The sequence below is a fragment of the Neoarius graeffei genome, chromosome 4 (genome assembly GCF_027579695.1).
Source record: "Neoarius graeffei isolate fNeoGra1 chromosome 4, fNeoGra1.pri, whole genome shotgun sequence".
Classification (NCBI taxonomy): Eukaryota; Metazoa; Chordata; class Actinopteri; order Siluriformes; family Ariidae; genus Neoarius; species Neoarius graeffei.
The window spans coordinates 83,633,767-83,661,288 of record NC_083572.1 but is presented as its reverse complement, the minus strand read 5'-3'; the positions used below and the strand labels follow the sequence as shown (position 1 = coordinate 83,661,288).

The following is a 27,522-nucleotide window of genomic DNA, read 5'->3' as shown; positions in this document are numbered from 1 at the left end:
AAGCGAGCAAGAGACACACGAGAGAGCAAGAGACACACACGAGAGAGAGAGGAATAGACACACACACACACGAGAGAGAAAATATATATATGCAAAATATGTTTCATGTTTCATATTTTAGATTCTTCAAAGTAGCCAGCGTTTACCTTGACGCTTTGTACACTATTGGCATTATCTTAACCAGCTTCATGAGGTCGTCACCTGGAATGCTTTTCAATTAACAGGTGCCTCATCAAAAGTTCATTAGTGCAATTTCTTACTTTCTTAATGTGTTTGAGATCAAACAGTAAATTATAAACAGACAGTAAACAGCCCTATTACACAACTGTAGTAATCCATATTATGCCAAGAACTGCTCAACTAAGGAAACAGAAACGACATCCATCATTACTTTAAGACATGAAGTGTCTTTTAATGAATAAAAATAAAGAAAAACATTGAATTAGAAGGGGTGTCCAAACTTTTGATTGGTACTGCAATGGTCTTGCATCAGATTTTCTCACTTTTCATTATCTGGGGTAAACAAAGTTTAAAAATGCTACACACACACACACACACACACACACACTAGTTCACCATGTGAAGGGTGTAACAGTGCCTTAGTAATAAAATGACAGCAACTCATTCAAACAGTAGCAGAAAGCAAACACTGGAATCCAAACATGGCCATGTTAAAACACTATATTCAGAATTAACACTATAACTCACTCATTAATCTTTCCTAAAACAAAGATATGTACACAGGCAATTACATTCAAAAGGGCCTCCATGTTCAGAGAGGTAGCGTCTGTTTCAAAAGGGTGAGATATCTCCTACAGCAGCACGCTTACAGCTCTGATCATAATGAACACACACACGGTGCAGGTGAGAGACAGAAGAGCGGCAGCAGCTAAACAGAACCGGGTGAGAAGTCAATTATCAGCTCTCAAACTGCCTCAACTGCAGGCGGAAAGTGAGAACAAACTTTTCCAACACACACTAGAAAAAGGCTTTAATTAGAGTGTGTATTATTGGATGATGGTGACGCTGAGTCCTCTTCTTCATTTTGCTAGATTAAAGATGATTCTAAAGACTAGAGCAGTGCTATACATAAAGTATGATGACGAGTACTAAATACAGTCGAGTCTGCGTTTATAATCCAGTAATGTACAGGGATTTCCTGTAATTGATTTTCATATATAAACATAAAACAGGCATATGGTGATACGTATGAATGACACAAAATAAACCCAAACCAAATGACTAACAAATCTGGAAAGTATTTAGAATGTTGGGATAGCAGCCTGCCATCACAAACAAAGGAAAAAGAGAGTTAATCAGTGTAAGGTTTTAAATCTGGATTCAAGTCCGGGTGGAAGAGCGAAATCTGGGTAGATCTGTGAATATGAAACCTAGCACACACTCATTTAATGGGGAAAAAAACAAAAACAAGAAGAAGTCAGTGTCACCTATATCCCCCGCCCTATATACCAACAATATACCAAGTTTCAAGATATTATTTGTCACATTTTTCAAGTTCTGCTGCAGGAAACCAACCCTCTCTCTTTACACTGACCTCAGCAGCCCATGGCATAAACCCACCGGACCTTTGGTCCAGCTGAGCTAAAAATTAAAATTCCTCACATTTCTTAGTATCAAAAGGCACATATACATTACTTCATCAACACCTATACCAACTTTCAAGACTTTCACTCATACTGTAGTTTTCAATTTCTGAGAGACTAAGTCTGAAATTGTTTCCATGGAAACATGAAAAATTTAAATTTCTCAAATTTCTTAGTATGAAAAGCCACATCTACGTCACCTTGTTAACATGTACTAGTACATCTCAAAAAATTTGAATATTGTGAAAAAGTTCAATATTTTCCATCAGTTATTTAAGAAAGTGAAAATGTTATATATTATAGTCTCATTACACATAAACTAAAATGTTTCAAGCATTTTTCTATTTTAATTTTAATCAGTATGGCATACAGTACAAAAAAAAAACCATCTCAAAATATTAGAATATTTCATTTCGAGTTTAAGTAAAACAGTATGAACACAGTGTATCCCTCGGTCTAGTTCAGTACACACAACCACAATCATGGGGAAGACTGCTGACTTGACTGTTGTCCAGAAGATGATCACTGATGTCCTCCACAAAGAGGGTAAGCCACAAAAGGTAATTGCTGAAAAGGGTGGCTGGAAAAGGTGCACAAGCAACAGGGATGGCCGCAGTCTTGAGAGGATTGTCAAGAAAAGTTGATTCAAGAACTTGGGAGAGCTTCACAAGGAGTGGACTGAGGCTGGTGTCAGTGTATCAAGACCCATCACGAACAGACATCTTCAAGAAAGGGGATACAACTTTCGCATTCCTAATATCAAGCTACTCCTGAGCCAGAGACAATGTCAGAAGTGTCTTATCTGGGCTAAGGAGAGAAAGAAATGGACTGTTGCTCAGTGGTCCAAAGTCCTCTCTTCAGGTGAAAGTACATTTTGCATTTAATTTGGAAATCACGGTTCTAGAGTCTGGAGGAAGAGTGGAGAGGCACAGAATCCAAGGTGTTTGAAGCCCAGTGTGAAGTTTCCACAGTCTGTGATGATTTGGGGTGCCATGTCATCTGCTGGTGTTGGTCCACTGTATTTTATCAAGTCCAAAGTCAACACAGCCATCTACCAGGAGATTTTAGAGCACTTCATGCTTCCATCTGCTGACGAGCTTTTTGGAAATGCTGATTTCCTTTTCCAGCAGGACTTAGCACCTACCCACAGTGCCAAAACTACTACCAAATGGTTTGCTGACCATAATATTACTGTGTTTGATTGGCCAGCCAACTTGCCTGACCTGAACCCCGTAGAGAATCTATGGGGTATTGTCAAGAGGAAGATGAGAAACACCCGACCCAAAAATACAGATATGCTGAAGGCCACTATCAAAGCAACCTGGGCTTCAATAACACCTCAGCAGTGCCACAGACTGATCACCTCCATGCCACACCGCATTGATACAGTAATTCATGGTAAAGGAGCCCCAACCAAGTATTGGGTGTATAAATGAATATACTTTTCAGAAGTTGGACATTTCTGTATTGTAAATCCTTTTTTTGATTGATCTTAGGGAATATTCTAATAATTTGAGATACTGGATTTCTGATTTTCATGAGCTATAAGCCATAATCATCAAAATTAAACCAAAAAAGGCTTTAAATATTTCACTTTACATGTAATGAATATAGAATATATGAAAGTTTACCTTTTTGAATTAAATTATGAAAAAAAAGGAACTTTTTCATGGTATTCTAATTTTTTGAGATGCACTAGTATACCAAGTTTCAAATCCATATCATGAATAGTTTTGGATATATGCTCCAGAAACGAACACTGCTCTCAGAAACAAAATCAAAATCTAATTTTTATGTAAAAATGTGAAAAATACTTTTTTTCAAAAATCCAAAATAGCAAAAAGGCACCGGTTCACATGTTGCTTTATATCAGGGGTGTCCAAACTGATCCATAAAGGGCCGTGTGGCTGCAGGTTTTCATTCCAGCCATGCAGCAGCACACCTCATTTGGCTTATTCAATCAACTGACACACCCACCCTTTAATCAAGGGTGGGTGTGGCTGCAAGTATTTGACTGTGTGAAGACAGTTCAGTTGATTGAATGAGCCAAGTCAGGTGTGCTGCTGCATGGCTAGAATGAAAACCTGCAGCCACACGGCCCTTTATGGATCAGTTTGGACACCCCTGCTTTATATGTAGACAAAGTTTCATGAAGATATCTTCAGTAGTTTTAAAGATATGGCCCGGAAACGAAAACGTGACCGGACGGACGGACAGCCGGCCGGCCGGAACTCGTTTCTATATCCCCCGGCAAACTTCATTTGGGCGGGGGATAAAAAATAAATTAATTAAAAAATAAATAAATAAAAAATGTCCCACTTTAATTACATGTTCACATCTTGCCATTTAATGCATGTATAAGCACTTCCTCCTAGCATACAAACACAAAATGGATGACTGTTCAACAAAACACTTGATGGATGCTAAAATGACACCTGACCCAAAACAAACATTTTGGACTGGGTTTTGCTTAAATACACCAGAGGGGAACCATCAGGACGTTCTAGGCCTTCAGAGAAGGCCCAAACGTATCAGCATTTCAAATGTATTTAATTTCTTTCATAATTTCATTACAATTATTCTCTTCTAATTCGGCCTCATTTTCTATCAGATTTGCTTCAGAAATGAAAGCATTACTGTCCTGAAAACATTAAAACAGAGTTATCCAATGAGATTTTTTTTGTTTGTTGTGTCTAGGCTGAGAAGAGTTTAGAGCTGGCTCACTCATTGGTTAGGACTTCATTGCTGGGACAGAAGGCCATGGCAGTGTATGGTTACTGTATGTAGGAAGTGACGGATGAATTTACCAATCACATTTTGATTTATAGTAGGAGGGACCAAAAATTTATCACCCTCAGCCTTCTCAAAGGTCAAGGCAAGCTTAACCACGAGTTGTTCATCAGTAGTGTTAGCGAATGCTAATAAAGCGGTGAAGCCAGTGCTATCAAGAGCAAGTAGCACAGGCTAACGACCTGTTAACTAAGATTTCTGTCTCCAGACTCTTCTTCCACACACACACTCGCTACAGTATTTTTCACTCAAACTTAAGTATTCATTTCCCTGTGTAATTTACTTAGTTACTTTTAAAATCAACATTGACAGCTACACATGACGGCGCTACCCATCACCCTGCCGCTAATCCCTGTTGCTTTTTTGGTGTGTCTGGTTTAGGGTTCCCTAGTCTGAAACCGGGACACTTTTGCGCGCGACCATGCTCGTGCACGCACACCTTTTTTTACGTAAACGTGACACTCAGAGAGGTGCTCTTATCATTTTGTTGAAGCTCACATTTATCAACATCTCACATGAAATAAAACAAACAGACATTTTGTTATCTAATAGCATAGTGGTATACAGATCAGTTAAATTATGGTCAGACAACAGATTTTGTAATGGCTGAGAATAGGCCAGGCTATGTCCATAGACCAAATTTAAACTGATTTATTTCACCTGTTTGTGAGAACACCAAGAAGAATGCATATACACATGTAGGCTATATCTCTAAAATTGTATGCACTATAGCATGAACTTAAAAAGTAGATATGTGACCTCACCATAGCCTAGGTCAGAATCAACCTTACTAACCATTCCCCACAACTGAATGAATAAAGCAAGATGATGTGTACAAAAGTGAACACTTTAATGGAAGGTGCAACAAGCTGTTCAACACAGCAATATGGCCAAACTGTCAGAATGGTATGTTAAACAGAAACAAAAAAGAGACAAGTGATTTGAGAATATATACTACGGAAGCCGAGAGAGGCCCTTCATATATGGTAATCCTTTTTTTTTTATTCACCTTGTTATCCCGAGATAACGACATAATTAATTCAGGATCTCGAGAAAACAACACAACTAATTCGAGATCTCGAGAAAACAAAACCGTTATTTCATGATCTCGAGTAAACAGCTGAGAAATGGTTCATTCAGGTGCGCCAAGAGACTTGTGATATGCTGACTTTGGGGCTATTTCTCATTCTGTATAGACGCAACTTTGGTCATTAGAATGTCTGGAATAATCGATCACCTAATAAGGCAATAGTTTGATCAGGCGTTGACACAGGGAGAGATTGCATTAAGTCTTTTAATTAAGGGATAATTTCAAAATTAGTCCGCGGCACCTCCGCAGAAGACTGGCCCGGCTTCGTCTCTACCGACGGAGATACAGTGATCCAGCTGAGATCATGAAATAATTGCTTTGTTATCTCGAGATCTCGGAATAACGGTTTTGTTTTCTCGTGATCTCGAATTAGTTGTGTTGTTTTCTCGAGATCCTGAATTAATTATGTCGTTATCTCGGGATAACAAGGTGAATAAAAAAAGATTATATGAAGGGCCTCTCGCGGCTTCCGTAAATATACACTCAAACAAAACAGCAGTAAAGGAGGAGAGGGGCGACAGCCCGAGGAAAGCCCCCACAGGAGCGCACAGCATTTGCAACATAGGCTACCCAACTCAGTACAAGAACAAAGCACTTACAGTGTGTGCTTCATGCGCATTGTTCTGCACCTCTTGGAGGAAGGGGTAGGTGGTCTGTAAATCTTTGGAAAAGGTACATTTTCTTTTCGGCATAATTGCTGCGGCATTACTGCTGCTAGCTGCTAGACAAAGAACATTCGCGCCAGGTAATGTTTATTTTATTGTTGCATGGCAACACATTCTGTTGTCTGGAATAATGTGGCTAAATAAACACCCATGCCACAGGGCCAGGGGGCAGTAACCAGGAAAGTTTGCGATTCCTGTCAATTCATCAAAACAGTAAATGCAGACATTTCTCCGCTAATGATTCCCACACTGCTCAGTCGCAAACGTCGCGAATGGCGAAAACCGGGACATATCCGTGTCCTGACAGACTTTTGTCGGGACTCGGGACACACAACCCCAAATTGGGGGACACAACCCCAAACCGGGACTGTCCCGGTAAAACCGGGACGTCTGGTCACCCTAGTCTGGTTAAGTTTTGGCTGAGTTCAAGTCCCAGTTCTAATAGTAATGGCTTGGCACTGAAATACATACTACTACAAGTACATACTTCATATATAAGGTACTACAAGATATTATAAAGTAGGCATATATTTTGTGCTTAGGCTTTGTGACAATTCTTCTCATGACGGGGCTGAAGAAAGTGTCAGTTGTGACTGTAAGCTGCTCTCGCGCTGCCTCCGAGCAGGGTATTTCTACTCTCAACCAGAGTTTAGCTGCCACTCACTGCACAGCACGAGCTAATCTTCTTTCACTATATCTTCCCTCCAGACAGCAGAATCAGAAACATGTCTCAGTGGGGGGGAAGAAAAAAAAAAGTCAGCCTTAAGTTCAGTAACTAGACAAAGTTAAGGATTAAGTAAAGATTCCAAGACCAAAATATTTTTTCAACATTGTCTGGATCGGTTTCCTTTTTAGAAAGCAAGGAAAGAAAAAAAGTTTTGTTTTTTTTAACTGATCTGGCCTTCTCCTCTCTGGAGAAGAGTATGAATATTTTCTTTTAATAAATAAGCCAATTTGATACCTACAATGATTTAAAAATGAGTATAATCCTAAGATCCTCCCAAGTAAAACCAAAGCTGCTTTGCAGAGAGACACTGGGGACCGGGGTAAAGGGAATAGGGAAGGAAGTGAGACATGTTCATGTGAAAGCTGAGTGCTGCAGTACCTCCTCTTACTGGGAATGACGCCAATCTCTTCTACCTCTCCATCTGCAGTGACATTGCGTGCCTGCCACCACTCATCGTCTGAAGCGTTCAGCACATGCAGGATGTCCCCGAAGTGGAAGTTCAATCCTTGACTCGGGAGACCAGAATCCTTCGTCCTGTCATAGTCGAACAGGGCTCTGGAGCCAGAAATAATAAAACAAAGAAACACAGAGTTTCAAAACAAGACAGTGCGATTCAAAAACAGTCCATCTTTTTTTTTTTTTCTAAAAGCTGAACACTATAGGTCAACACTGAGTGACTCTCATGCCACCTTAACAAATAATTTTAGCTACATTTCAAATTGTATATGTAATAAACTACAAACCATACAAGAGTTAGTTCTGGTCCACTAATTTGATGGGACAAGCACAATTCCAAGAGTGCTTACATTTCGTATATCGGCACTGGGACATTTCACTGTGTGTATCAATCACTTTGCTCCTCTGTCTTCGCCACATAAATTCCACTTCCTAGTTCAACATGGTTACTACAGTAGTGTTAGCGACACTGCCAGCGGATATAGCATACGATACCATTTTTCATTCACTGTATATATCTTTTGACTTAGAATATGAAATCTCGTCAAATAATGATGAAAAGGAAGAAGGGAAGCCAATTTCATCGTATACACCTTTAACGGGAATATACAAATCAACGTGAGCTAGCTAACCAGTAAGCCAACGGGCTATAAATTGAGTGTAGCTTCTTCAGGATCGATTTCCAACAGTGGAGCAAAAAATAGACAAAACGTTTGAACATAGTGTGTTCGAAATGTCAGTTACACAATATGAACTGCTGTACACTGCCAAAACAAAACAAAAAAAAGCTGACATTTGGATTTAATTGAGCAAATACTTAAAGTGCCATTCCACCATTCTTTGGCATAAAATACAATATATTTTGACAACATATATAAATGGTATCACTAGATAGAGAAATCTTTTAGCTTCAAAATGATATATCAGACATAATTTTTTGACAACGACAAGTATGTTAATTTTGCGACCAAAGTCACCTACCCTTTTAATTTCCGCACGTGATGTCATCGGCAGGTTCCCATTCTTGTGTACCACGTGACGTGTGACGTGGCACATATTATCAGCAATGGCGGATAGAACGCGATAAAAATAATACCAATAAATCTAGCTAATACCAATAAATCTAGCTAACTGAAAGATTAACTCAAAATTTTTCGCAATTTTTTTGGCCCCCATATACGAGGAGAAATGACTCTCTCACTTTGGGGGTTTCCTGGTCTAAAAATAGACCGACACGTGGTACACAAGAAGGGGACCCTGCCGATGACATCACGTTTCACTACCGCATGGAAATTAAAAGGGTAGGTGACTTTGGTCGCAAAATTAATATACTTGTCGTTGTCAAAAAATTCATCTCATCTCATCTCATTATCTCTAGCCGCTTTATCCTGTTCTACAGGGTCGCAGGCAAGCTGGAGCCTATCCCAGCTGACTACGGGCGAAAGGCGGGGTACACCCTGGACAAGTCGCCAGGTCATCACAGGGCTGACACATAGACACAGACAACCATTCACACCTACGGTCAATTTAGAGTCACCAGTTAACCTAACCTGCATGTCTTTGGACTGTGGGGGAAACCGGAGCACCCAGAGGAAACCCACGCGGACACGGGGAGAACATGCAAACTCCACACAGAAAGGCCCTTGCCGGCCCCGGGGCTCGAACCCAGGACCTTCTTGCTGTGAGGCGACAGCGCTAACCACTACACCACCGTGCCGCCCTTGTCAAAAAATTATGTTTGATATATCATTTTGAAGCTAAAAGATTTCTCTGTCTAGTCATCTCATCTCATCTCATTATCTCTAGCCGCTTTATCCTTCTACAGGGTCGCAGGCAAGCTGGAGCCTATCCCAGCTGACTATGGGCGAAAGGCGGGGTACACCCTGGACAAGTCGCCAGGTCATCACAGGGCTGACACATAGACACAGACAACCATTCACACTCACATTCACACCTACGGTCAATTTAGAGTCACCAGTTAACCTAACCTGCATGTCTTTGGACTGTGGGGGAAACCAGAGCACCCGGAGGAAACCCACGCGGACATGGGGAGAACATGCAAACTCCGCACAGAAAGGCCCTCGCCGGCCCCGGGGCTCGAACCCAGGACCTTCTTGCTGTGAGGCGACAGCGCTAACCACTACACCACCGTGCCGCCTCTGTCTAGTCATGTTGTCATAAAATATATTGTATTTTATGCCAAAGAATACATCCAATGGTGGAATGGCACTTTAAGAGCCTTTGATTGGATAATTTCTGCACTGATTAATATTTCAGCTGTCAAACAATTCTTTTAACTCTAACTGATGCAGTGAGTAGCTTCTCATTTCTTAAACAACCACGTTGGAAGACGTACCCCATGGTCGTGGAAAAGATATTGCTGTGTTTCAGAAGGGTCAAATCATTGGCTTGCATCAAGCAAAGAAAATAAAGATATTGCTGAAATGACTGGAATTGGGTTAAGAACTGTCCAACACAATAGTAAAACCTGGAAGGATAGTGGTGAACCATCAACATCATAGAAGAAATGTGGTCAGAAAAATCACGGCTATGTTTATAGTGAAACTAAGAGCATTTCCACATGCACGATATGATGAGAACTTGCAGGATCGGGACTAAATAGCTGCGTGGCCATAAGAAAAACCACTTGTTAGTGATACTAATCAGGAGAAAAGGCTTCAATTTGCTAGGAAGCATAAAGATTGGACTCTGGAGCAATGGAGAAAAGTCATGTGGTCTGATGAGTCCAGATGAGTCCATTCCAGAGCGATGGGCGTGTCAGGGTAAGGAGGGAAGTGCATGAAGTGACGCACCCATCATGCATAGTGGCCACTGTACAAACCTCTGGAGGCAGTGTTATGACCTGGGGTTGCTTCAGTTGGTCAGATCGAGGCTCAGCAACGTTGTGTGGCAATAAAATGAAGTCAGCTGACTACCTAAATGTACTGATTGATTTTTTTTTCCTTCCCTGATGGTAGCGGAATAAAACTGAAGCTCAAAAAATTGTGAAAGAGTGGTTCAAGGAGCATGAGGAATCATTTTCACACATGAATTGGCCACCACAGAGTTCAACTGAACCCCACTGTAAACCTTCGGGATGTGCTGGAGAAGACTGTGGTTTAACTCTCCCGTCATCAAGACAAGATCTCGACAAAAAATCAGTGCAACTCTGGATGGAAATAAACACTGTGAGGCTGCGTAAGGTTGTTCAAACAACGCCATGGCAAATGCATGCCATAATCAAAGCTAAAGAAGCGCCAACAAAATATCGTGCGACTTTTGTTTTTGGCTGAGCAAAAACATTATTAAAAAAAATATAAACACAATATATGGCTACGATTATGTATGGCACTCGCGCTGCGGCTTTGTACCTACGCCGAATCACAGCCTTGCAGATATTCAGTGTAACCAAACTCCTGCTTGTGTGATATTATTTAAATATATATCCAATTCATTTTTAAATATCTGAAACAATTTTAATTAGAGCATCCACTTTTTTTTTTTTTGTAGAATCAGCATTTCTGATTCTAATTTCTCCACTGGGGATGTTAAGTAGGCCACTTCTGCAATGCATGTCTTTAAGTGTACATGTGCATTTGTCTCTGTGTTTTGTACAAGCCCATGCACGTATTCCCAAACTGTCCTGAGTAACTCCTCTCTGTAAAGTGCTATGTTCATGCAGTTAGAGTGGAGCAGACCCAGAACACACAAATTTCGATAATTTATTTAACTTGATTAAAAAAAAAAAAATCACATCAATGCAACATCTTACCGAAAAAAGAAAAAAAAAAAAAGCATTAAACGGTGCTGCAGTTATTCCACAAGTTAGACAGAGATTTTCAGAACTCGCTTCAAGGTGTTTAGAGTTTTTCTTAACTTATGTCTATTCACAGCCATCTTTGTTGTACGTAACTGTTGAAAGAATCAGTCTGCCAATGAAACTGCGACAAGAAATGAAATGGTTTTCGCCTTTCGGATTGCTAGAAGGTTAATTTGATTGCACTGGAAATATAGAAGAAGAAAAAAAAATCACGTTTATATGCACATTAAATGTCATGCAATTGTTGCAGTTGGAAAGGATTGCATTTACGTTCATTTACAGGATTCAGTGATAAATCCATAGATATGGGCTTAAATGTTGCCCGGTACTTCCTGACTGTCTTTCGTGCGTTATTACATCATAACACAGTAAACTGCATAACAATACTATCTTAATATAAACTTTGACACTGTAATATGTAATTTTATTTTTATTTAACCTTTATTTTACCAGGAAGGTCCCCTTGAGACACAACGTCTCTTCTGCCAGGGAGTCCTGGTCAAGATGGCAGCAAAAGTTTCATATTAATAGAATAGACAATAGACAAGACAACTACACACAATCCAGACACCAAGTGCACACTAATGCCGCTTTTCCACTACAAACGCGGCTGAGCCGTGCCGTGCTGAGTCGAGCTGAGTCGGGCTGAGCGGGGCTGTTGGAGTTGCATTTCGACTACAACCGCGCTGAACCGTGCTGGCTGGAAGTGGGTGGACACATTGGGTGGAGTTAGCGAAAGTGGGTGGACGTCACGTGATGTCGTTAAGCAGCGCAAACAGTGACATCAGTGACGGTGGCGGAACAAGTCAGAGCCGGGCCGGGGGCGGGGCAAATGACCGGGCCCTTTATTAAAGCTTATCATAACATCATTTTAGGCTACAAAATGTCCGCAACTGCGGTGTTTACCAATTTCAACACTACCGGGTGCAACTATGTTATTTAGTACATCAAGTCCTTCAAACGAACATGTAACTCAGAAACAAAAAACATTAGGATACTGTACATGGCTCATAATAAAACATCAATAGCCTATACTGCGCACATTATTTGAAGGGCATACGAATGAGCGCTCAGAGGTTGCAACGGTGACAGGAAGAGTCAGAAATAAAAGGAGGGCGGTGCAAACCTCACTGAATGCACTGTGTTTACCAATTTCAACACTACGGGGTGCAACTATGTTATTTTGTACATTAAGTCCTTCAAACGAACATGTAACTCAGAAACAAAAAAACATTAGGTGACATACTGTACATGGCTCATAATAAAACATCAATAGCCTACTGCGCGCATTATTTGAAGGGCATACGACGAGCCTTGCGCTCCGCGAACTCGTCCACGATGCTCTGTATGTCACTGATTCAGTGAGCTTTTAAGCGGTAGTCTCACGACCCGAATAGTAAACAATAAACATGGAGGACATGGAGTCGTTAGTGTTGCTGGTCTTGGTGCTGTGGCTTGTTGTCACCGACAACGCGGACAGATACTGGCAAGAGCGTATAGATGAGGCGAGGCGCATAAGGCTTCAGAAATTCTCGTAATTCGTAATTATTATTCTTCCGGGTTTGCGGTGTTTACAGATCCCAGCGTGCTCGCGGGGCGTGTGTGGGCATGTGAGGACACTCCTCCTCACCAATCAGTGCACAGGGGAGTGTCTGCTCACGCCCCCAGCCTCACTCGGCACGGCTTGGCTCGCTTCAGCCCCACTCCAAAACGGTGCGAGTTTTAGGGGCTAAGCAGGGCTGAAGTGAGCTGAGTCGTGCTGGTTTTTGGTAGTCGAAACGCGAGCCGTGTCGGGCTGAAGTGAGCTGAAGCGAGCTGAAAAAGGGTAGTGGAAAAGGGCCATAACATACACAACAGAGGCTAGAGAGAGCCACAGAAACAAGATAAAAAATGATAGCCTATAGGTACCTATAGGCAGTGACACTGTTCAATATAAACAGCATTTAAGATACATGGATTAAAGCAAAAAAAAAAAAATTATTTGACTGAAAATTTACGGGGGGGGGGGGTTATGGGTGGATTTCGATGAAATTCTGAGAATGGTTAACTTAGAACTGATAACTTTATTATCAATTAATTAATGGATTAATATATTCAATTTATTGCACTTTCTTTCCATTGCTTCCGTATTTTTTTTTTTTTGTGGCAAACCACACAAATGCAAGCGCCTGGAATGTTTAGTTTTTTGCACCATGAACTAAATGGCTTTCCGTTTTCACCTATTTCGTCCAGCCAAGCCCACCTCCACTTGTTTTTTACACCTTTATCGATGGCAGACACATCAGTGCCTTCTTTCATGTAAAGCGCATCCATGCTGCCGAAACCGAAAGCAGAATGACATGCTCCTCTGTGCTCGACGTCAATATAGAAAAAAGTTTGGATCTTCGCTTACATTAAAATTAAAATTATAATTTGTCCTTACTTTGTGTTGAATACGACTTCAAAAACAATTCAAGATTTTATTAAGAGAAATATTGTGGCCAACACGAGTGTTAAGTTACCTAAAAGATCGCGTGAAGTTGGCTGCTATCTACTTTGCGTTCGTTCTCATTTTCCTCCATCATTTCATAGGCCAGAAACAGATGTTTTGACGTAATTTAACTTAGTAGGCTATGATTATTATTTAACCGTAGTCTTCTAGACATTTTGACTGTTTGGGGCATTGAACGCTGGTGTATGATTTTCAGGGAATAAAGTTTAGCGCATGTCGGAACATCATTGCGCTCGCAGCCTCCAACGTCCTTTAAATTGTGATATAACGTAGGCTATAAGGCACGGTTCTAACATGCCTTACACATTGGCCTAACGAAAATAATAATTGTTGGGGCGTCTGCTGATTTGTTAGCTATAAATTTAGGTCTAATTACTTCTGACAGTCTGCAAGCATTGCACCGTCGGGTCTTCAAGTCTGGCTGAAGCAGAGGAGCGGGCTTTCCGGGGTTTATTTTTTCGTTTTTTTTAAACATGCTCTATTTCTATATGCCCAAGTTTGAACTAAGTCATTTTGGCAAGATTTAATTTAATACAAAAGAGAAATGGTCAGACACAAGCACGCCAAGCACATGGGAATGCATTTTGCCAATTTTGACAGCGCATGTTTTTTTTAATGCCGCACCGTAGACAGCGAACGTTTAAACATGATCAAACATAGGAAAAGAACGACACAAAGCATGGCTCAAAAACAAAAAAGTTAAATAAACCCTGCTGATAGTTGATGGTGTTGCAACGCATCAGTGTTATAACCCAATCTCTACCCAACCACCCGGCATTTTAATTCTCCTCGGATCAGCACCGACCTCACATTTGGCCTTGGGAGAGTTCAGATGACGGAAATCCGTCACACGACGGAAAACTTTTAATCCATGAAGATACTTTTAAAAACACCTACGGAAGGCAAGGCGTCTAAGTTAAACATGTTTTGCAGCTCATTCCAGAGATGTGGAGCAAAGGATGAAAAGGCAGTTTTCCCCAGTTCTGTTCGTGATCTAGAGGACTGAAGAAGGAGCTTGGTTGAGGAACGTGTGCTGTATGTGATACGACGAAATGTCAGTAGGAGTTTGCCCATTAAAGCCTTAGCTACAAAAATTAACGTGAATTTTACGTCTCAAATACAATGAAGTCCATTGAACTTTTTCATATAATATACAGTGATGTGTTCGTGAGGATGCACCTGTTACAAACCGCAATGCAGAATGATAAACAACATCCAATTTCTTAAAGTGCCATTCCACCATTGGATGTATTCTTTGGCATAAAATACAATATATTTTATGACAACATGACTAGACAGAGAAATCTTTTAGCTTCAAAATGATATATCAGGGCGGCACGGTGGTGTAGTGGTTAGCGCTGTCGCCTCACAGCAAGAAGGTCCTGGGTTCGAGCCCCGGGGCCGGCGAGGGCCTTTCTGTGTGGAGTTTGCATGTTCTCCCGGTGTTCGCGTGGGTTTCCTCCGGGTGCTCCGGTTTCCCCCACAGTCCAAAGACATGCAGGTTAGGTTAACTGGTGACTCTAAATTGAGCGTAGGTGTGAATGTGAGTGTGAATGGTTGTCTGTGTCTATGTGTCGGCCCTGTGATGACCTGGCGACTTGTCCAGGGTGTACCCCGCCTTTCGCCCGTAGTCAGCTGGGATAGGCTCCAGCTTGCCTGCGACCCTGTCGAAGGATAAAGCGGCTAGAGATAATGAGATGAGATGATATATCAAACATAATTTTTTGACAATGACAAGTATATTAATTTTGCGACCAAAGTCACCGACCCTTTTAATTTCCGCGCGGTAGTGAAATGTGATGTCATCAGCAGGTTCCCCTTCTTGTGTACCACGTGTTGGTCTATTTTTAGACCAGGAAACCCCCAAAGTGAGAGAGTCATTTCTCCTCGTATATGGGGGCCAAAAAATTGCGAAAAATTTTGAGTTAATCTTTCAGTTAGCTAGATTTATTGGTATTAGCTAGATTTATTGGTATTATTTTTATCGCGTTCTATCCGCCATTGCTGATAATATGTGCCACGTCACACGTCACGTGGTACACAAGAAGGGGAACCTGCCGATGACATCCCGCGCGGAAATTAAAAGGGTAGGTGACTTTGGTCGCAAAATTAATACACTTGTCGTTGTCAAAAAATTATGTTTGATATATCATTTTGAAGCTAAAAGATTTCTCTATCTAGTGATACCATTTATATATGTTGTCAAAATATATTGTATTTTATGCCAAAGAATACATCCAATGGTGGAATGGCACTTTAAGGAGGCTTAAAGATGCATGCATGTATATTGTATCACCGTAATCTATAACTGATAGAAAGGTACTCTGTACCAGCCTTTTCCTTGCTATAAAAGAAAAACAGGTCTTTAAACAAAAATAAAAGCCTAACTTGGGTCTTAACTTTTTTTTAAGAGATTATCTAAATGCACATCAAAGGACAGCTTTTCGTCTAGCCAAATGCCAAGATATTTATAGGAGGTAACCCTCTCTAAGTGAGTGCCATCAAGTGTTAATATTGTATGCTCAGGACATAATCGAGACCGTGTGAATATCATGTATCTAGTTTTTTTTTTTTTGCATTTAGTACCAATTTTAACTGGACTAAAGACATTTGTAGTAAATCAAAGGCAGACTGTAGGGAATTCATCGCCTCCTTGATTGAGGAAGCAATAGTATAGAGAATAGTATCATCAGCATAAAGGTGTACCTTAGCTGGGCTTAGTCCTATGCCTATGTTATTTATGTAGATGGAGAACAGAATAGGGCCTAGGATTGACCCTTGTGGGACACCCGTCTTGACTGTGAGTAATGTAGAATGACAATTCTCTATAGAAACACACTGTGTTCTCCCTGTTCAGTAATTAGAGAACCAACCCAATACAGGATCACTAAAACCTATAGCATGCAGTCTTTGGAGTAACAGACCATGGTCGGCTGTGTCAAACGCCTTGGATAAGTCAATGAAAAGAGCAATGCAGGAATTTTTGGTGTCCAAGGCAGAAATAATGTCATTTGTAACAGCTGTTACAGCGGTTATAGTGCTGTGGCCTTGCCTAAAGCCTGATTGTGTAGAACTTAAAATATTGTTATCAGCTAAAAAGATTTTTAGTTGTTCGTTCACAAGAGATTCAAATACTTTAGCTATAACGGATAATCTAGAGATAGGACAGCAGTTATCTAAAACAGAGGGATCATCTCCTTTTAATAATGGATTAAATGATTTTAATTCATATTTTAATAGTATACAATAGATCAATATTTGATTTGCTATAATGGTAATGCAAATTATTATACTTATTCTAAATTCAAAAGCCAAATTAAAAAAAAAAAAAAAACCTTGTAAGTCTGACGAGGAAACAGAAATCTCCTACACTGAAAAAAAAATTTTTTTTTTGAAATGTTGGCACAGACAATAACAACAGATGTCTGTGTCACTAGTGGGCCAGTGAATCTTCTTTTTCAGTCATAAAGGGTTCATTTTGTGAAAAATACCAGATTAGGGCTTACCATACTTGCTGCCTTCCAAATTTAAGCATCCACTGTTGGGACAGGGTCAGAAAATCTTTAAAATATTCAGTAGATGTTTGTCTAATCCTATAAAGCACGTGTTTAAAAATAAAACTCCTCGGAGCAGACTGTACTGTACCAAGACTGGACTCATTTGACCTATGGTGCAATATGTAAGGAATAAAACACAAGAGGGTGTACTTTCAAAGAAAAAATAATCAACAATGATATGGTATGAAGCCTATAACAGCATAATACATATCCTGACGTGCTTTATTCCTCTTATACTATTACTGTACATACAGCTAGAATGTTGTATTTATTAAAGAACAATGCATCAGACTTCTTAACAGTTTTTAGTACAAATACGGAGGTAATTATAGGAAATCGCGCGCACTGATTGGTCGAGAAATTCAGACTATTTCTCAATAATCACCTCGAGCGACTCCACAAAATGGCGCCAATCGCTTTGTCACCGTAAGTGAGGAAGAATTAGAAATTATGAAAGAAAATGCTGTTCCTAAAAGCACCAAAGATGCTACGAAGTTTGGTCTAAAACTATTCAAAGGTAAAGTGGAATTGTGATTTATTTTATCTGTTTCAAAACAAAGTATTTTATGCGAGTTGGCATAGATAAGAGACAAGCATTACATTTGCATGCTGCTTTTGAAGTGTGAAATATATATATCTCATCTCATCTCATTATCTGTAGCCGCTTTATCCTGTTCTACAGGGTCGCAGGCGAGCTGGAGCCTATCCCAGCTGACTACGGGCGAAAGGCGGGGTACACCCTGGACAAGTCGCCAGGTCATCACAGGGCTGACACATAGACACAGACAACCATTCACACTCACATTCACACCTACGGTCAATTTAGAGTCACCAGTTAACCTAACCTGCATGTCTTTGGACTGTGGGGGAAACCGGAGCACCCGGAGGAAACCCACGGGGAGAACATGCAAACTCCACACAGAAAGGCCCTCGCCGGCCACGGGGCTCGAACCCGGACCTTCTTGCTGTGAGGCGACAGCGCGAAATATATATATTTTTAAAAATAATGACCTGTGTAGACTAAACAATTATACAGTATAGCAATTTATACTATACAAATATATACTATATTATTCTATTCACATTCACTGGATATGAGCAATCATGCGCTCTGATTGGGTACTCTACGACTAGGATATCAACTCATATACTGTGAGTAGAGAAAAACAACCAACCGAGGATGAAATAAAAGCTATTCAAACCCCCCCCCAATACAAAAAAGCAACAAAATAGAGAATTTTTTAATGGAAATATTTGATGGTAAGAACAAATCTTTTTTTATTTTTCAAGAATTATTATTATCACATTTTTCACAAACTGCTACTGTAATTTCGGCAGTTTGCTTACATTCTTCATCTTTAAGCATTAAAATGTGTCGAATTTTTTTAGATCGGCTCAAAAGCTCAAATAAAAATAAAATTTGACTATTTTATTATGCACGTATGCAATTTGTCACGCGTCCACCAAGCAGAAATTATTTTGTTGGAAGTTTTGTATAAAGTTTTCATTTATCGACTTTGCAAAAAATAAAAGTGCTCTGTTTCTCAAAATCCAGCGAATGTGGATAGAATAAAACAATTATTCCACTCAATTTCTTCATTCATGGCTTACAGCCAACTCGGCGCTATGCACCTCGTCGGCTATCAGCTCATGTACGACTTGATTTCGTGGAATAACTGTTAAGTATAACAATTTATACTAAAACAATTATCCGCCTCAGGCTCAGTGAATATCGGTGAATAATAATCTCGATTTTGGTCTCGATTATTATTCACTGATATTCACTTCGCCATCGGCGAATAATTATTAAACATATACACCTACTGTAGGTCTTATTTTTTTCATTTTGAGATCATAACTGTGCTAGCAATGTGCCTCTGTGACGTCAGTGCAAAAGACAACCTCTAACTTCTCACTGGCAGAAAGAAAATACCACACCAATCAACAGACAACACCAGATTTACGAAAGACACCATGACTATTTCAATATAAAAATATTTCATGTGTTTCAGAGTGGAATTTTCCTTTGATGCTGTGGAAGATAGTTTATAGACACACGATAAATTTGAATAGACGTATAAACCTGAGGATCTAGCCATAAAAACCGAGATAGGTAAAGAATAAGGGGGAGGGAATGTAAGCAGAAAATATGTCAAAAAGGTTAAGAGACCTAAGACTAGTGATGTCACAATGCAGCTTCAAAGAGGATCCCAGTGTTATGAGCTAAACTATGGCACGATATTAAAACTAGCATCTAACAGGATACGCTAGCACAGTACGGGAAGACACACCAGTTCAACAGCAGGAGAAATAATTAGAACTAGAGACTGATGTGATGGAGAGATGAAAGCTATGGATTCACGTTGTATTCATAAATGCAAATGCAAGCACTTCTATGCTTCATCTGTTCCGAGCAGGATTTACACAAGCCGTACAGTAACATGACTAACAGACGATTCTGGTAATACTGTGTGTGGGAATGTTGTGGTGTCGGGATATACGAGGTCATTATGAAGCAATTTCATTATTCCAGAATGCAGAACCAGCTGTATCAGCCATGATGGGCCTTAAACAGCAGCTGCTCCCAGACTGTCAGCTTCACCAGCGCTTCTGATCATTATTATCAGCTTCTGCAGTGATAACATGCCTTAAAAGTTAGGACAACTGATCATCCATTATCCAGAACATGGCAGTCCTGACTGGTGGAATAAGCCATCACAGGGTGTGCTTTGATAGGAAAGTAGTCAGTGATAAACAATTGCACATCCCAAAGTGGTTTATTCTACCTATAAAACAGCAGTTTGCCAGTGATTTACATTTTTTGTTTGTACATTTTATCCATTTATAGCTACGCTGTCGAGTGTTGTGGAATGTCCGTGAAACACGTTAGTCTGTTATTAATTACATTATAGCAGCTATAAATATCATTCTGTCACCAGCCACGTTTTTTTTTTCCTCTCTTTCAAAGTTAATGCAATGTGAAGTCCTCTATCCTGAAGGCAGAACATTTTAAAGAACAGTTTTACCCTGATTGTTACAAAGCCCTGACACTGCAGACTCCTTCCCTAAATGCTAGAAAATCTTTCAACGATTTTATACATTTCAATCCATTTAGGTCAAGTATCTGCCATACAGGTCCCTGTGCAAGTTCTTACTATAAAAATGAAAACGTATTAGAATATTACAGTGTGTACACACACACACACGTTTTTTTTAATATATATATATATATATATATATATATATATATATATATACACACACACACGTGTATACAAGAGACACTTTGGAATTCTTGAATCTGATTGGTCAGAAGGTGTTGAGTCTTATGCTGCGTTCATGTGCTATGGGAAGATGATATTTTCCAGTTGGGAAGTGGTATTTACCAGTGTGTTGTGTTCACATGCTTTTGTTGTTGTTGACAAATTAAAGATGGTGGACCAGATTCAAGTTAGCAATAGTTAGTTAGCTATCGTTAGCAATAGCGTCTGCTCTGGATAGGTAAAAACAAACCATAACACATTTTTAAAGGAAACGGATTTCTAATGTATTATATTACACTTGTTAATGATGCAACATTGCATAGACACCAAAAACTACCCACTAGTACTAGTAAAAAAAAAAACTTTAGTAGCGTACAATGCTTAGCATTCAAGTGTCTTGTACCGCTCGCCGCCATGTTGAAAAGGTTAAAGTTCATCTCATCTCGGCAACTCGTGTATCAAAATTTTCTACGAGTTGCCCAGTGGAAAATACCACAAGAGGGGGCGTTCATGTGTGCTTTCCATGTCGGCGTTTGATATTACCATAATTCCCATAGCACATGAACGCACCATTTTATATATATATATATATATATATATATATATATATATATATATATATATATAAACAAACAGTACTGTGCAAAAGTATTAGGCACACGTAAAGGAATGCTTGTAGACCAAAAATGGCGTAAAAATAATAAAATGAAATGTTTAAAAAATGTTTCATAAAAAAAAAAAAATACTGTAAACAGCAGTAAGCCATAATAAATGAAACAAAGTCAATATTTGGTCTGAGATGACCCTTGGCTTTAAAAAAAAATAAAAAAAATAGTAGTCTGAGGTACAGTGAGTGCAGTTTTATGTGGAAATGAGCTGTAGGTTTTACTGAGCATCTTCCAGAACCAGCCACAGTTCTTCTGGACACTTTGACTGTCACACTCACGTCTTCATTTTGCACCAAAACCCAGCAGCCTTCATTATGTTTTCTTTTTTAATCTGAAAAGTCCTCTCTTATGTAATATGCTGCTCAGATACAAACTTTTTTTTTTCCTGTAACATTTACTTTTGTGCTGGAAAACGAACGTTTGGACTCTAAAATGTTTTTGTACTGACTCGATAACGTAGAAGTCAAAAAATAGAAATCAAAGTTTGTATGAAAAAATAGGGTGCCTAAGACTTTTGCACAGTACTCTCTCTCTCTATACACACACGCAGCTAATCAAAAGTTGAAAAAAAGCAGCCATTTTCTTCTGTTTCATAATGTGGTGCTTTATAATTGAATCTTAAATCGAATCTTCACATAAAACCAGGTAGAGGGAAACTAAATACATGACAAAATCTGCATAAAACCTAACAATGAAGTGAAAGCTCCGTTCCTTGTCAGAACACTAAGAAGAACTGTGAAAATGACGCTGCTGTAAAAACACAGTGGAGGAAAGGTGATTTGACCTTCAGGACAAAGCCACAAGAGATGTGGTGTAATTATCAGAGAACCAGGGAAGGTCTCACCTGATGTAGAGCGTCCTCTTCTGGCTGGTTCGGAGCGAGCCGGAGCCTGAACTGATACTACTGTTCATCATCTGCTCCCGGAGATCATGGATTTTAGCTTCGAAACGGCTGTACTCTGCATGCACAAAGAAAAACGAGCAGCGTGATCCATGTGTCCTGCATGATCAACAATTTAAACAGACAGAATGGAAAGGATGGGGGGGTGGGGTGGGTGGGTGGTACTACTACTCAAACTCAATAGCACTTGAAATCTCTGTTGAACCTTATTTCCTCCTTGAATATAACAAGCACGCACACACACACTTGTGCACATCTGAGCAGCTTTTTACTGCCAAAGTGATAATAAGATCAGACAGATTTATAATAACCGGAGGACAGTCTAGTACATTTAGCTACTCTGGCTGACTCTTAGCTGCACCATGTGAAAAGGTTGTACTCTCAGCAGACAGGAGAAAATGTCCTCAATGAATTATTGAACTGCTTTAACCGAATTTGTTTGCTAATGCTCTTTTTCCTGATGTGCGTCAATACAAACTGCATATCTCTTTCAGCATAATGTGAAATAGAATAAAAGGACAAAATAACCGTATTAGCTTGCACGCAAGGATAAAAACCCGAGCAAACTCAGAGAAAACAAAAGTCGTGATTTACCTCAAAACAAACGAAACAAACACCAGCAACACGATACAGACATCAGATGAAAATTAAAACCGGAATTCACACAAGGATATCGGAACACCTTTTATCCCCTGGTAAATCCAGTTAGTCTGATAAATCGCTCAATCATACTTACATTTCTCTTTGCTCTCTGCAGGTTGCGTGGATCAGATAAGCGTGTGGATGAGCGTGCTGTGAAAGCCTTTCTGCTACTATCCGATCATGTGTGAGGGGAAAGATGCTGTGGTGCTGAAGGCCAGCTCCCAACTCACGCTTAGCTGAACTATGTGCTCGGGGATGGGTGTGTGTGTGTGTGTGTGTTTGTGCGTGTATATGAGAGCGAGAGAGAGAGAGAGTTTGGACTCGCTGTGGCAAGGCATAAAGCCTCTTTCTGACAACCTACAGCAGGGCAACACAACACATGCTAATGAACTACACACGAGCGCTCATGCCCCTCCCAACTCTGTGTGTGTGTGTGTGTGTGTGTGTGTGTGTGTACCCTGCTCTTCACATCAAGTCAGTTCTTGTGCAACAATAGTTCAAATGAACAAAATAACCTCATTCGACTTACTTATATGCCATACATCATTTCTGCTTTAATTTCTATATCATTTGGATCCCTGTCCTGCATAATTATTATTCTCTTGGATAACTTTCATTCCCTAGGGTTCCCTTGGACTCATCTGTACCTCACCCCTCCTTTACGGCACTACCATGCACCTTTTCTTGTGTATTAATAACCCACCTCGTTTTTATCTCGTCTGTCTATTGCTTCAAGTCAAATTTATTTGCAGAGCACTTTTAACGACAGACATCGTCGCAAAGCAGCTTTACAGAAAAAGACTTCAAACATATGAGCTAAGTTGATCCCTAAAAATGTATTTATTTATTCAGGAAAATAAACAAACAAATAAATATTGCTTTACGCATACATCTGCCGCTCGTCCTCATCGCTGCTTTTAGTTTCACTGTGTTGCTCCTTATGCAGGATATTTATACACGTAATTGATATGAGCAGATTGAGTAACGGGGCGGCACGGTGGTGTAGCGGTTAGCGCTGTCGCCTCACAGCAAGAAGGTCCGGGTTCGAGCCCCGTGGCTGACGAGGGCCTTTCTGTGTGGAGTTTGCATGTTCTCCGCGTGGGTTTCCTCCGGGTGCTCCGGTTTCCCCCACAGTCCAAAGACATGCAGGTTAGGTTAACTGGTGACTCTAAATTGACCGTAGGTGTGAATGTGAGTGTGAATGGTTGTCTGTGTCTATGTGTCAGCCCTGTGATGACCTGGCGACTTGTCCAGGGTGTACCCCGCCTTTCGCCCGTAGTCAGCTGGGATAGGCTCCAGCTCGCCTGCGACCCTGTAGAACAGGATAAAGCGGCTAGAGATAATGAGATGAGATTGAGTAACGTTTCCCATACACTACTACTGAATAAAAGGTCAATGAACAATCTTGAATCGTACACAAACCCCTGTAACTATACTGCAGGATCCATAAGAAACACCTGATTACCACCAGGCCAATTAAAACAAGCAAGCTTGTTTTCATGCATGATATCTATTTATATGCAATTTTACAGATTCTGTAAAACCAGGTGGTAAAGAAAGTGATCGATACGTGACTAGCTAATGTTCCATCATCGAACGCTGCTCAAATATGTCTGAATAATCAAAATCCTGAATTTGGAGCTTGAAAAGGAACGAATGTATTATATCCACAAACACAACAGCGCTCTCTCCACAATCTCGGTGGGGGGGGAAGGTCATTATGAACCATTATGTCACACGGAATTGAAGCGAGATCGGCTCTATAGTGAAAAATCAATTCAGGTGAAACTAATCTCACAGCAGAAAACAGCGGTGCTCAGAGAGAACACTGGCTCATGTGGACCCTCCATCCCTCGGGATTGCACAACATTAGCGAAATGAGAGCAGTGACGCAACACACTTAAACAGCCAGTCACGGCTCTGCTGCGTGTAATTAGGATTATAGTCATACTCATCATACTCATATATACTAAGGTTAACTCATTTGAAATACATATATACAGTGGTGCTTGAAAGTTTGTGAACCCTTTAGAATGTTCTATATTTCTGCATAAATATGATCTAAAACATCATCAGATTTTCACACAAGTCCTAAAAGTAGATAAAGAGAACCCAGTTAAACAAATGAGATAAAAATATTATACTTGGCCATTTATTTATTGAGGAAAATGATCCAATATTACATATCTGTGAGTGGCAAAAGTATGTGAACCTCTAGGATTAGCAGTTCATTTGAAGGTGAAATTAGAGTCCGGTGTTTTCAGTCAATGGGATGACAATCAGGTGTGAGTGGGCACCCTGTTTTATTTAAAGAACAGGGATCTATCAAAGTCTGATCTTCACAACACATGTTTGTGGAAGTGTATCATGGCACGAACAAAGGAGATTTCTGAGGACCTGAGAAAATGCGTTGTTGATGCTCATCAGGCTGGAAAAGGTTACAAAACCATCTCTAAAGAGTTTGGACTCCACCAATCCACAGTCAGACAGATTGTGTACAAATGGAGGAAATTCAAGACCATTGTTACCCTCCTCAGGAGTGGTCGACCAATAAAGATCACTCCAAGAGCAAGGTGTGTAATAGTCGGCGAGGTCACAAAGGACCCTACTGTAACTTCTAAGCAACTGAAGGCCTCTCTCACATTAGCTAATATTAAATGTTCATGAGTCCACCATCAGGAGAACACTGAACAACAATGGTGTGCATGGCAGGGTTGCAAGGAGAAAGCCACTGCTCTCCAAAAAGAACATTGCTGCTTGTCTGCAGTTTACTAAAGATCACGTGGACAAGACAGAAGGCTATTGGAAAAATGTTTTGTGGACAGACGAGACCAAAATAGATTTTTTTGGTTTAAATGAGAAGCGTTATGTTTGGAGAAAGGAAAATACTGCATTCCAGCATAAGAACCTTATCCCATCTGTGAAACATGGTGGTGGTAGTATCATGGTTTGGGCCTGTTTTGCTGCATCTGGGCCAGGACGGCTTGCCATCATTGATGGAACAATGAATTCTGAATTATACCAGCAAATTCTAAAGGAAAATGTCAGGACATCTGTCCATGAACTGAATCTCAAGAGAAGGTGGGTCATGCAGCAAGACAACGACCCTAAGCACACAAGTCGTTCTACCAAAGAATAGTTAAAGAAGAATAAAGTTAATGTTTTGGAATGGCCAAGTCAAAGTCCTGACCTCCCAACTGCTCCCCAGGTGCTGTTAGCATGGCTGCCCACTGCTCTGGGCATGTGTGTGTTCACTGCTTCAGATGGGTTAAATGCAGAGAGGAAATTTCACAAGTGTGTGATGAATAAAGTTGTGCTATCTTTTTTTCTTTTCTTTTTCTAATCCAATGGAAATGTTGTGGAAGGACCTGAACAGAGCAGTTCATGTGAGGAAACCCACCAACATCCCAGAGTTGAAGCTGTTCTGTATGGAGGAATGGGCTAAAATTCCTCCAAGCCGGTGTGCAGGACTGATCAACAGTTACCGGAAACGTTTAGTTGCAGTTATTGCTGCACAAGGGGGTCACACCAGATACTGAAAGCAAAGGTTCACATACTTTTGCCACTCACAGATATGTAATATTGGATCATTTTCCTCAATAAATAAATGAGCAAGTATAATATTTTTGTCTCATTTGTTTAACTGGGTTCTCTTTATCTACTTTTAGGACTTGTGTGAAAATCTGATGATGTTTTAGGTCATATTTATGCAGAAATATAGAAAATTCTAAAGGGTTCACAAACTTCCAAGCACGACTGTATATATATTATTTACCAGCTGGGAGGTCTGTACTGTGAAATACCGTGACCGAGGTCTTGAAAATACTGACCGAGGCTTCTGGGCCAAGGTATTCAGTATTTTCAAGGCTGAGGTCACGGTATTTCACGATATGGACCGACCTTAAGCTGGTAAATAATATATTAATTTTTTTCTTTACCAAATTCAAACAGAAAATGATTCAGATAGCGCCGGATACTTCTCTGGAAAGACGTGAGCAAGGACGGCTCGTACACATCACCATTTTTCTTTGTTGCGGACATGAAAAAGTTGCACAGCAACATGTTTAGTTCTTCGCCAGGTATGTCTTCCACCTTTTGACCTTCATTTAGGTTTCGACAGAACTTCCCAAAGACATTGAGGTCGTAGGTCGTCTTTTTTGTTGCATTTTCTGCCCTTTGCTCCTCAGTAAACTGCTGGATTTGCTCGGCGTTAGCAACAGTTACAGGTTTTCGGCTTTCTCCTGAAATGTTTTCTTTTATTTCGTCTTCATCAGGGTAGTAAAACTCGCTTTCGCTGTGAACACTATCGTTATCGCTATCCATGCTGTAAAATTAAATGCTATTATACTGAGAAATGCGAAAATAAATGTTGACAAAAAATTGCTACTATGTTTGTTGCTGTTGTGAACAAGCGAGTCGCCAGAGGCCCGTAACTGGGGTCCATATCGTAGGATTCTGGACCGCTCGCGAGCCAATCAGAGCGCATGATTTGATGGAAACTGGACTGCAAAAAAAATAATGGTTGTTATTTCATGCTTCACAAAAACATCTCTCAAGCAAATTCTACAATCCTTCTTATGTCCCTGTAAAGAGATCCACTGAGCTGAGAATTCACACCGGACACATAATGTAAGCATTGTCTCAAGCCCTAAGACCAAGTTTACATTAGACCGTATCTGTCTCGTTTTCTTCGCGGATGCACTGTCCGTTTACATTAAAACGCCTGGAAACGCCGGGAAACGGGAATCCGCCAGGGTCCACGTATTCAATCCAGATCGTGTCTGATCCGGTGCTGTGTAAACATTCAGAATACGCGGATACGCTGTGCTGAGCTCTAGCTGGCGTCGT

The 27,522-nt window shown here is 40.3% G+C and overlaps 1 protein-coding gene across 10 annotated transcripts in view; it reads right to left on the bottom strand.

Annotated features, from left to right (window-relative positions):
* dlg1a (discs large MAGUK scaffold protein 1a) overlaps positions 1-27,522 on the bottom strand; it is a 430,819-nt gene that overhangs the window by 25,961 nt on the left and 377,336 nt on the right. For all 10 annotated transcript variants that reach the window (XM_060919862.1, XM_060919864.1, XM_060919863.1 and 7 more), the window contains 2 exons: positions 21,976-22,090; positions 7,255-7,431 (listed from right to left, as the gene is read on the bottom strand). In XM_060919862.1, the coding sequence (XP_060775845.1) occupies positions 7,255-7,431; positions 21,976-22,090 (292 nt within the window). The remainder of the gene's footprint in view (positions 1-7,254; positions 7,432-21,975; positions 22,091-27,522) is intronic.